Source organism: Tachypleus tridentatus, chromosome 6, assembly GCF_004210375.1.
Source record: "Tachypleus tridentatus isolate NWPU-2018 chromosome 6, ASM421037v1, whole genome shotgun sequence".
Classification (NCBI taxonomy): Eukaryota; Metazoa; Arthropoda; class Merostomata; order Xiphosura; family Limulidae; genus Tachypleus; species Tachypleus tridentatus.
In genome coordinates this window covers 49,156,587-49,169,827 of record NC_134830.1, presented here as the reverse complement: position 1 = coordinate 49,169,827, position 13,241 = coordinate 49,156,587, and the positions used below count along the sequence as shown (strand labels likewise).

The window sequence follows — 13,241 nt, the reverse complement described above, 5'->3', positions numbered from 1 at the left end:
TTGACCGTAAGCTGACCTTTATACCATACTTAAAGCAGCTTCGGGTCAAATGCACAAGAGCACTGAACATCCTTCGTGTCCTCTCTACTACCAGTTGGGGAGCAGATCGATGTTCAGTGTTAAAGGTATATCGTGCTCTTATTCGATCAAAACTCGACTATGGATCAATGATCTGTGGATCTGCCAGACCCTCAGCCTTAAAGATGCTAGACTCCATTCATCACCAAGGGCTTCGACTCTGCACTGGGGCTTTCTGCACCTCTCCAGTTCAAAGCTTATACGTTGAATCTCATGAACCTTCTCTGCACCTGCGCCGTTTGCAACTATCTTTACTATATTCTTCGAAACTTCGTTCCTTACCAAAGCATTCCACTTGGGGATGTGTGTTCCTTCCTCAGTGGGCCGTAATTTTTCAGAACAGATGATCTGCCATTGCTCCGTTTGGCCTTCGCATCCAGGCCCAATTGGATGACTTGGGTCTGTCCTTGGATAACATTGCAAATTCCACAGGTCAGCCCATCCCACCATGGCTTATTACAGCCCCAAATGTGACCTTTCTTTCAGTCATCTGAAAAAGGCAGATACTTCAGATTGGAAGTACCGTCATTTATTTAATGAACATCTTTCAAACAATCATTCCGTTCCCATTTATACAGATGGTTCCAAATCAGGTAATTCAGTGGGCTCTGTTGTGGTTTGCTGCGGTTCGGTGGTTGCGCGCAGAATCCCCTCTACAGGTTCTGTGTTCACAGTTGAATTGTATGCCATATTTCTTGCCCTGGATCATATTGCAGCTGAGCAGTACTCCAACTGCACTATTTATACTGACTCGCTTAGTTCTATACTGGCCCTGGAATCGCTACACGTTGGCTCACACCCTGTTCTCGCTGATATTCAAAACTGACTGGCCCAGTTCTCATTCACTGTTACTTCTATCCAGTTTTTCTGGATACCAGGCCATGTTGGTATTCGCAAGAACGAGCTTGCAGACACGGCAGCTAAATCTATCTGCTCCGGCACTATCACCACTGTGCCTATTCCGTACATGGACTATGGTTTTGTATTCAAGGCTCAGCTCCGTGCCAGCTGGCAGTCCACTTGGAGTAAGCAACGCAACAACAAGCTTTTTCAAATAAAACCCTATATTTGGCTTTGGCCATCTAGCTTCCGTAAGGTTCGGAAGGAGGAAGTTGTTCTAATTAGACTACGCATTGGTCACAGTTTTTTTAACTCATCGTTTTCTTTTATCTGGAACTGATGCACCAGTGTGTAGTTTGTGTAACACTCAAATCACTATCAGCCACATTTTACTTTCTTGCCATCGTTACGATTCTCAACGACGGCAATATTTTAAACATGTTTTTTCCTATGGTTTATCTGTAACATTGAACAGTGTTATTGGTGATGGTTATTGACGGTGACTGACAGAAAAAACTAAAAACTTTATCAAGGTGGACAGTGTTATTGGTAATGGTATTGGTAATTTTCTGTTTTTAATTGCTGTTTTGTTTTTACCTTCGTTTACTTTTACAAATTTTACTACATTTACTTTACTTTTACCTTTTTACTGGACATTTGGCTACTCATTATTACGATTTTGCTGTATGTCTTTTAAAACTTCTATTATTTTACATTTTGATAATGTTATTGGTAATGGTGACACTGTCCACCTTGATAAAGTTTTTAGTTTTTTAATGGCCATTAATCTTTTTAATCTCATTTAAGTGTTGAATATTTATTCAATTTACCTTTTTAATTGTGGTTCCCTTTTCACAGTTTCATTCTCTCTAGTTCAATTTGACATTGAAAAATGGCCAGAACATTAAATAACTCGACACCAGGACTGAAAAGGCCAACTTCAGGTGACTAACGCTGCTGTTTGAACTATCCGTTTCAACTACCCGTTAGTCGTCCTGGCGAGTTGTTATTCCAATTTTGCTGCATGTCTTTTAAACTTTTATTACTTTACCCTTTGGTACTGGCCATAATGACACATAGCCCGGAACCAGAACTGGAAAGACCAACTTCAGGTGACTGACGGTTGTTCTGGTACTTGCCTGTTAGTCTTCCTGGCGGGTTATGATCATTACCATTTTGCTACAGAAGTTCTTTACAACTTATAAAGTTGGATGTCAACATCGGTTTTAAGCAATTTTCTGTTTTTAATTGCTGTTTTGTTTTTACCTTCGTTTACTTTTACAAATTTTACTACATTTACTTTACTTTTACCTTTTTACTGGACATTTGGCTACTCATTATTACGATTTTGCTGTATGTCTTTTAAAACTTCTATTATTTTACATTTTGATAATGGCTGCTATGGCACATAACCTGGAACCAGGATTGGAAAGGCCAACTGCAGGTGACTGTCGGTGGTTCTTCAACTTACCTGTTAGTCTTCCTGGCAGGTTATGATTATTACCATTTTGCAAGAGTAAGTAGTTTACAACTTCTTTTACTCTGCTTTCTCTCTTAACATTGTAGACTAGGTGTCAACATTGGTTTTATACTTTTTCTGTTTTTCAATGATGTTTTGTTTTACCTTCATTTCCTTTTATGTATTTTACTACATTTAATTTATTTTTACCTTTTTACCGGACGTTTGGCGCAGATAGCCTAGCTGCTTTGTGCCATAAAACACTAAATCAATCAATCAATTGTTCAATATATTTATTTAATACATTCTTCCTGCTCTCTATACAGTCATGTGAAAAAATTAGGACACCCTATGAAAGCCTGTGTATTTGTGTAACATTTTTGGATATATAGATATTTAATCTCAGTATTTAAAATACTGACAAATTACAGGAATATAACTAAACAATTAAAACTGAAGAAAAGACCTTATAAGATCTTCTGTAAGTGTAATTCTACAAAAATACATATTCTAACAAAGGAAAAAGTTAGGATACCCCCACATGTATTCCCACTTAAAATGGCTCAACTCACATCATATGTATCACACCAGGTGCACATGATTAAAAGATCGTTACTCAGCATTATGAATGAGGCTTGCCCTATTTAAACCTGAGACATTTAGTTTAGTGTGCTCCTGACTGTTGAAGTGACAGTGAGCACCATGGTGAGAGCAAAAGAGCTGTCTGAGGCCTTCAGAAAGAAAATTGTAGCAGCTTATGAGTCTGGTAAGGGATTTAAAAAGATCCCAAAAGATTTTGAAATCAACCATTTCACTGTCCGGTAAATAGTCAACAAATGGAGGGCTTTTAATACAACTGCCAACATGCCCAAGTCTGGTCGCTTAAACAAGTTTACCCCGAGAGCAGACCGCAAGATGCTAAAAGAGGTCTCCAAACACCCTAACATATTATCATGGGACCTACATCAGGCTCTGGCTACTGTTGATGTGAAAGTGTATGCCTCTACAATCAGAAAGAGACTGCACAAGTTTAACTTGCATGGGAGGTGTGCAAGGAGAAAACCTTTGCTCTCTAAGAGAAACATCAAGGCCCGACTGAGGTTTGCTAGAGAGATTGTAGACAAAGACCAGGACTTTTGGAATAATGTTCTTTGGAAAGATGAGTCCAACATTGAATTATTTGGATACCAGAACAGAGGACATGTTTGGCATAAACCAAATACAGCATTCCAGGAAAAGAACCTCATACCAACTGTGAAGAATGGAAGTGGAAGTGTCATGGTTTGGGGCTGCTTTGCTGCAGCAGGACCTGGACAGCTCACAATCATAGAACCCACCATGAGTTCTACTGTGTATCAGAGGATGCTTGAGGATCATGTGAGACCATCTGTACGAAAATTAAAGCTGAAGCAGAACTGTACCCTGCAACACGACAATGACCCAAAACATAGCAGTACATCCACCAAGAACTGGCTGAAAACTAAGAAATGGAGAGTCCTGGAATGGCCGAGTCAAAGCCCAGATCTTAATCTCATTGAGATGATGTGGGGTGACTTGAAACAGGTTGTACATGCAAGAAACCTCTCAAATATCTTACAGCCGAAAGAATTCTGCATTGAGGAGTGAGGCAAACTTTCTTCAGACCGATGTCAGAGACTGGTAGATGGTTACAAGAAGCGTCTCACTGCAGTTATTTCAGCCAAAGGGAATAACACTAGCTATTAGGGAGTAGGGTGTCCTAACTTTTTTCTCAGTTAGAATATGCATTTTTGTAGAATTACATTTACAGAAGATCTTGAAAAATCTTTTCTTCAGTTTTAATTGTTTAGTTATATTCCTATAATCTCTCAGTATTGTTGAAATTGAGATTAAATATCTATATATCCAAAAATGTTACAAAATACACAGGCTTTCATAGGGTGTCCTAACTTTTTCACATGACTGTGTGTATGTATGTGTAAGTTTCTTCAGTATATTCATTTAATACATTACTGCTGCTCTGTATATACATAGATAAGTTTGTGCAATGTATTTATTTAATACGTTACTCATGCGCTAGATATATACAGGTAAATTTGTTCAATATATTTATTAAATACGTTACTGGTGCTCTGTATACATATATATAGGTAAGTTTGTTCAATATATTTATTTAATACGTTACTGCTGCTCTGTATACATATATATAGGTAAGTTTGTTTAATATATTTATTTAATACGTTACTGCTACTCTGTGTATATATATGTATAATTTTGTTCAACATGAGTGTGATATTATTAGACAATTGTCTTAGTTACAAGTTTATATTGTATATAGAACTATAGTATGTACGAGTTATAAGAATAAGTTGGTTTGATATATTTATTTATCTTGTAATGTTTTTAATTCTTTTGATGGCAATTTAGGTGAACTGGTCAAAAAGAATTAAATAGCAGAGTGGTATATACACACACACTTTTATTGCTAGAAATCGGGTTTCGATACCTGTGGTAGGCACAGCACAATAGCCCTTTGTGTAGCTATGTGCTTATTATTAGCAATTACCTCACAGGTTGAGGTAGCAGCTGCGTTTGAGAGTAATAGATTAAGAGTGTGCGCATGTCACGATATCTTCCATATTTTACGTGGCTCGCTCGAGCACTGCTGATTTTTCTCTGGGACGGTTACTCACGCGCTCGGATGCTGTACTCAACGGTTTGGATTTCCAAACCTCTCTCGTCCAGCGTCTCTCCACCCAAATTCTTTTATTAAATTCATTTTTCCCACCAGGGGTCTTTGACTAAGACCTCACTAGCTTATCGAACACTGTTTTATCTCATTTATTTTTTGGCTAGTTTTTTTGACGATATTCTATAATACAATAGTCACTTTTGCCTTCTAGTAAGGCAAATTTTAATCACATAATATATTAACGTCTCCTCGAACCATTTATCTCTTACTGACAGAATATGGGCCATAATTTCACTAATAGCACGGACGCTGACGAAGATTTCTGGTTAAGACATTCACTGGGCGTAGCTTCGGTCTTCTGTGTGGCCTACACTATTGTATTCCTTATCGGTATATTTGGTAACAGCTTTGTAATCGCAGTAGTGGCTCGATCCCCGCGAATGCGGACAACCACGAACTTTTTCATCGTCAATTTAGCTGTGGCAGATATCCTGGTGGTGATATTCTGTTTGCCAGCGACTCTTGTCAGCAACGTGTTTCTACGTAAGTTGTCTCTATCTAATTGTACGTGTTTATGTTAAAGAGCCAAATTAATATTTTATTTCCTATAAGACTTTATCATCCGATACACAGAGCATAGTATGCATGGTTATAACGTCTCACTGAGTTAACCATACGATGTTAGGTGATTGATGTACCTAATGACGCCAGACCAAACTAGTGAAACGTCGGAACCATATATATGTATATTACTTTGTGTATCCGATACTCAATAAATTTCTACTTTTGATTAATCAAATTATTACTCGTATAGGAACTAATAAATAAAACATTTCATCATATTCACATGACCGATGGTGTATAATGAACCGCGAATTAGAAAGAGGTAAATTTTGATGTACTGTTTGTTTTACACTTGTGAGTAGCAAGGTATTACAGTTGTGACTAAGATATTATTACAGTTGTGTTGGTAGGATATTACAGTTGTGACTTATATATTATTAGAGTTGTGTTGGTAGGGTATTACAGTTGCGACTTAGATATTATTACAATTGTGTTGGTAGGATATTATTACAGTTGTGTTGGTAGAGTATTACAGTTGTGACTAAGATATTATTACAGTTGTGTTGGTAGGATATTACAGTTGTGACTTAGATATTATCACAGTTGTGTTAATAGGATATCACAGTTGTGACATATCTTACTACAGTTGTGTTGGTAGGGTATTACAGTTGTGAGTTAGATATTATTGCAGTTGTATTGGTAGGGTATTACAGTTGTGAGTTAGATATTATTGCAGTTGTATTGGTAGGGTATTACAGTTGTGACTTAGATATTATTGCAGTTGTATTGGTAGGGTATTACAGTTGTGATTTAGATATTATTGCAGTTGTATTGGTAGGGTATTACAGTTGTGACTTAGATATTATTGCAGTTGTATTGGTAGGGTATTACAGTTATTGATGCTAAATTACTCCAGATAGTTTTTTAATTACAGTTGTGAATTAACAGCTAGGTTTGGTTAACCTCAAGTTTACTGATTCATGCTTCTATTGTCACACTTATTACACAGTTACTAGGAGCTTTATAATGTACTGTAAACCTAGGTTGTCTGAGATGTCAGAGTACTATTCAGATAGGAGATTTCGTTTGAAAATGAAAAGCGTCTTTGATACTGCTACAATTGACATTTAAAACAGCTAGTATTCTCACAAAAATAATTTAATAAAATAATCCTACCGACCAGCAACTAAAACGTCCGAAAAAAACTCAATTGTCTGAACTTAAGACAAATATTTTCATATCTATTGAATCAATAAAGTGAAGACAAAGGGTCAGTTACTAGACCTACTTATATTAAGACGAGCGCCTCTGGTTGGTAACTACTAAATTAATAGAAATAAACACAATTTCTCTCTGATAATTTATGGAACTAGAAATAAAGCGATGTACTGACGACTATAAACCGTTTTGAACTTACATACCATGAGATTTTGTGTTTTTAAGAACCCCGAGCAACTTTTTTTACCCTCACCCTTCCGAACTTTGACATGTGGGAAGCTAACACTACTGTCCATTAGTCCATATTTACATAGTTATTTAATATTTACTACCTTAAACTTATGGCTCAGCATGACCAGGTGGTCAAGACACTCGACTCATAATCCAAAGGTCGCGGGTTCAAATCCCCGTTACACCAAACATGCTCGCCCTTTCAGCCATGGGAGCGTTATAATGTGACGGTTAATCCCACTATTTGTTGGTAAAAGCAGATAGCCCTCGTGTAGCTAGCTGTGCGCGAAATTCAAAACAAACCACAGTTTTCTACCTAAGGCGTCTGTTACCAACAAGATAATCGTTAGTTAGATATCTTTTATTTGCTAGCAGTCTAAAATAGTAGGTGATTAATTCTCTTCAGTTGTTAATGTTAGATCAATTATAGCTTACAGATATTTGTTGTTAGGCTTTGCATCTATATATACTGAATAACAACTTATTTATGATAGTGACACAACTACTTTAATGTTTTTATTAATTATGTAGCTTTGTTACTTGACATGTTAATACCATTCTCCCTTCGAATATGATGTTTTTTATAGAGAAAAATAACGTACTCCTGTATGTGATAGTTTTAATGTATTCCTGTATATGGTAGTAGTTTTAATGTACTCCCGTATATGATAGCAGTTTTATCTGTCATAATGTATCTATATATAAATAACTTTCTTACAAGACTAAATATGCTGTATGGTATGAGAAAAGAAAAATAAATAAAAAACAGTTTTTTTAAATTTTAGTGTCTTGTATTGTATAGTATACATTATACATGTATGTGTGTTAAAGACACAAAAATGTATACAAAGCATGTTACTGTTAATGTTTTATAATACCCAAACTAAAAATGTAGAACTTATTTGGAGTGTGTGATATCACAGAATGACTTGGAAAAAAAAAAAACACCAGTCATATAATATAGAACTATGGTCACAACGATATATGTATTCTACCTATATACATAAATATGGGCAATACGAAAAAAAAAAGTTTGTGGTATCTAATAATCGATTGTGTTTCAAAAACGATAAATCAACTATTTTATGTATGAAATGACTTTCTTTGCACAATAATATTGACATAAACAGTATTTTAATATAATAAATTTAAGGATATGACACTGTGATATAGATGGATATCTTCCTTAGTTCCAATTGTTACTTTGTAAACAGTTTCTTTATAACGTTTCTGAGTTAATAATAACGAATATTGTATGTTCTCTTATGGTAAAGTCACATTGAGCTATCTGCTGAACGAACATTGTGTGGGTGTTTTTGTGTTTCTTATATTTGTAATATGGCTTACCATGAGCTTTATTTTATTACACCTGTGTCGGTTACTAATGTCTACATGAACATGCTATATATGAATAATATCTGTATAAACATGCTATATATTAATAATGTCTACATGAACATGCTATACATAAATACTATCTATATAAACATGCTATATAAAAATATCTGTACATAAACATACTGTATAATAATAATGTATATATAAACATGCTATATACTAACAATATCTGTATAAACATGCTATATACTAATAATATCTATATAAACATGCTATATGTTAATAATATCCACATAGATAATACTATCTGTTTAAACATGCTAGATACAGCAATATCTCTATGAGCATGCTGGATAAAAATAAAACATATATACACAGGTAATTACTAAAGCTATATCTACAAGTGTATTTCTAAAATACAAGAACTAAGGTTATTTTTCTTTCTCTTTTAAGTACATTTGAAGAAAGCCAGTTCATTATTAGACCATTTAAGTGGACAAGACTTCCAGCACGACACGCGAATGTGTCGTCTATTGCTTAATAGTTTATTGACGTCTTACATTGCTTTGAGTCTTTTCGTTTATTTCATGAAAACCTTAAGCATTACAAGAATCGGGGTGGTTGTTGTATAACACGGGATAAACATTGGTATTTATCAGAAGTAATTGGTAATCTTTCTTTCCTGCTAAGCTAAATTTTGTTTATATCATTATTTGACTTTATAACAAAGTGAACAGTGTGATACTTTCCACAATACTGAACGTTGGTATTATAATACGAAAGCTTGTGTTTTTTCTTATATTTTTATTTCATAACGCATGAACTGTAACTGTTTATTAAAAAACAAACATTTATAGTACAGCTGAAAAGATTTCCCTGTCTATGAAATCGAAGTGTGAGGAAACAGAAAGATACCAGTTGGTAAAGATGGGTTGTGAGAGAACATGTTATTTCTAATAATTTCTTTCTTGCTCAGAGAGGATTTAGTAGAGAAGCTATTGAACGTTCTCTAGCAGATCTAGCAGTTTAATCGTACAACTAGGTTTGGCTTTTATCAAAGAGCCTGTGACAGATTTTACTTCGTGACACGTTCAGTAACAGAGAGACAACAACAACTTGACAATATACTCGATGGTTAATTCTTTAATTCATGGTTTAAGACACGCTTTTTCCATAATCAGGGCGTTTCAGTTAAATATCTTATTTCATGGTATAGTTTCCTTCTGTTTGTTACATTCTTGCTAATATTATACAATAATTTCATCAATACTGACAAGCTTTATCTGTAATCTAAACAATTTAAACAACGCCGTATTGAAAACTCTTTTATTTACTACATACATAAATAACATGGTTACCTCTCACGTACATAAATAACATGGTTACCTCTCACGTACATAAATAACATTGATACCTCTGACATACAAAAATAATCTAGTTAACCTCTCACGTGCGAAAATAATATGGATACCTCTCACGTACACATATAATATGGTTATCAAATAAACACAGCCAGACAACTGTGCTCATCCGATAAAATCAACGATGTAATCAACAAACTAAAACAACACTTCATCAACATCAATAAATTTCCTCAAAAAACGTGGAAAAAAATTATACACATACACGTAGATCAACCACAAACAAACAACAATAAATCCCAAGATACAACAAACTACAAAACTTTATACTGCTGCATACCATATGTTACCGATATCAGTGAAAAAATAACCAACATTTGGAAAAAACTTATAAAAAAAAACAACATTCCAGTAAACACCAAATTTATTCAAAACCCAGGTACAAAACTAAAGTCCATACTATGTAAAAACTACACTGATAAACACAACACCAACGTAATTTATAAAATACAATGCAACAACTTCCACTTCTATATTGGAGAAACAAGCAGAAAAATGAAAACTAGATTCAAAGAATACAAAAAAAAACCAAAAACACCTTCACACGTTTTTGAACACTTCAAATCAAATAAACACAACATAACCATAGAAAACACCCAGATATTAAGTAGAGAAACAAATGTAAACAAACAAAATCAAAGAAGCCTTATTTATACAGCAACTAAAATCAAAATTAAACCAATATAAAAAAATACCTTTATACCTATACTAATTGGTAACCTAACATCCAACTAAAACGCCCCCTATAGTCACGTACCCTTTTATACTCTCGTCCCTAAGACATGTGTCTGTCAACGGTCACATTCAAACTCTCTCTTTCTTTACCTGAAGATGACCTAGGAATGTCGAAACGTTGTTCTCATCTTATCAATAAAAGTGTTAATAGCTACACCAGCCATTCTGAAATACAGTTTTATTTCAAGTGGGTTTCTCGTTATCAAGAAAAAAAATAGATTCACTGAGGGATGTTATCCAACTTAGTGGTGACTGAGATATATGGACTTTGTGAGATTAATGGTGTCCAATTTTGTGTATTCTTTCAGAGATTTTATATAAAAAACAAACAAACAGTGATAACAGCATAATATTATCATAAGTCTAGAAGCTACAGTATAGACTTATGGTTGAATGGTGATTTTAAATACGATTGTCTGTATGTGTGTGTTTTATAGTAAAGTCACGTAGAGAGGAATCGAATCCCTGATTTTGTCATTCTGATTGCTCTTCTTCCCTGTAAGTTTCAACTTAACAATTGTCTCGCCTTTCCGCTAGTACAGCAGTAAGTATACGAATTTAAAACGCTAAAATCAGGGGTTCGATTCTCCTCGATGGGTTCAGCAGATAGCCCAATGTGGCTTTGCTATAAGAAGAAACAAACAATTGACTCCATGAGTTTGGAACTTACTTCAGTAAACAGTGACAGTATCGTTTTGTGCTGCTAGTTTTCATTCAACATCTTTAATATTTGTATATAATATTATATATTCATTTCATACTTGTCGAAGCAACATAATACATGCAAGTTAAGCCTAATCGTTTTAAACGTTTCAGAAACTTCTCCAACTCTTTCCTATTTCATATTCTGTTCCTTTTGATTTAGGTTTTTACTCACCATTAACAACCTGAAACAATTTCGTTGTTTTAATATCGAAATTAATTAACTATTCCTATTAATGGACTAATTGGTTATGTTTTTCTCATATTTTATCTCCCAAAACGTAAATGTCAGTGAAGAAAAGACGATGTAGAGGCCAACTGCGTTCTCAGCACCAGTTAATCTCTGAATTTTATTGATAATTAATGATGACGTCACGTCACATCTTATCCAAAATTACCGTATTTATGTTAGTAGTGAAAAGGCCATACATCAAAACTAAACAAAATGCTTACATCTCACCACTATATGAGGTTCAGTTGTTTGTTGTCCAAGCAGTACTCACGAGAAGAAAACTTAGTTTTCTTTGGCAGAAACTGCAACTAAAGAACAGATGAGACCTCTAGATCATGGTTTCTTTAGCGAAATTCACGTACTGGTAAAGAAAAGAAATTAATCAATATATGAGAATCTCTCTCATATATTTCCTTCCGTCTGTTCCGTTTTGCTGCACTCGTGAGACCAATCTTATTTCACACTATATCTTGTTAACCTAAAGCACCATATCATGACAGTATTAAATATCACATTCTTCCTTTTTTAATCAAATTCAGTAAAATACGTCCTCTAGTGAAACTCACGTTTTGAATTTCCTTTAATTGTATGCTCAGTTGTAACATCAGTAAGCTTATATACGTAAAATACCATACTCAATGGTTCGATTTCTCATGGTGGACAGATAGCCCAGCTTCGTATAAAAATAATGTAAACTGATATTAATATTTCAGATAGCCTATAGTTTCGCATTTAGACTAATTCAGATACTTTACAAACTTTATTCCCACACAATGTGCAAAGCTAATGGTTATTATAATTTTGTTTAGTTTATAATTGTTTAGTCAGAGTATATCTCTCGCTGGCTTAGAGGAGAGTCTCAGAGCTTGCGTAGGTAAAATTCTGGTTTCAATACCAACAGTGGGAAGAGCTCGGAGGGCCAATTGTGTAGCTTTGCTCTCAAAATCTAAGTTACAAACAAATTAACAGCATGTGTAAATATGGTAATGAAAAAAAGTCTGCTCTTTAGAGCACTATGCCCAAAATTTATGAGGAACAGGTTCGAATCCCATCACTGAACATATTCGTACTTTTACCTCTGAAAGCGTTTTAAGGTGACAGCCAGTGCATTAATCTCACTTCTCGTTGGTAAAAGAGTAGCCCGAGTAACATTCCTCTAGTTTATCACTTATAAATTAGGGTTAGTATATATAGCAATTTAAAATGCAACAAACCAACACACATATTTTTTATAAAAAATGTAATAAGATGTGGTACACGTATTGGAATATTTCTGCTCTGGAGCACACCATCAACAACAGTATGCAGATGCATAGATAAGCATAAGGTCTTGTCGAGAAGTGGGCGTGTTGTATGTGGCATTTTTCCACGAGAAGGATACTTGTTTGTTCAAATAATTTGAAAGTTAAACATTCGGTCAATTAATTTCAATAAAATATTCGTCTAGCAACGGATATAAACTTTTTTTTCCCCCTTTTGAAGATTTCGTTTTGGATGAATAAAATCACCTGAGAAAAAGTGGTGAACGTCTTTCAGTTTCGAATATTCTTTTTATATTTATAAAGAAAAATTTCCACTTGTTATTTCGTGACCTTAAAACAAACAGGTTTGATCTGGAAAAAACTTGTATCAAATTAATTACTTTTAACTCAAAAATAATTTTATTTGTATCTTAAGGCGGTCTAATTTCAATATCAATTTTCTCCTTTCGCAACCTGATAGGTTTACAAACCACACGTGGCACTTGTTTGC

The 13,241-nt window shown here is 34.5% G+C and overlaps 1 protein-coding gene across 1 annotated transcript in view; it reads left to right on the top strand.

Moving 5' to 3' along the window:
• Positions 1-5,326: 5,326 nt before the first annotated feature.
• The window catches only part of LOC143251607 (neuropeptide SIFamide receptor-like), a 32,998-nt gene continuing 25,083 nt past the window's right edge, over positions 5,327-13,241 (top strand). Inside the window, exon 1 of the mRNA XM_076502877.1 lies at positions 5,327-5,591. Coding sequence (XP_076358992.1) covers positions 5,327-5,591 — 265 coding nt within the window. The remainder of the gene's footprint in view (positions 5,592-13,241) is intronic.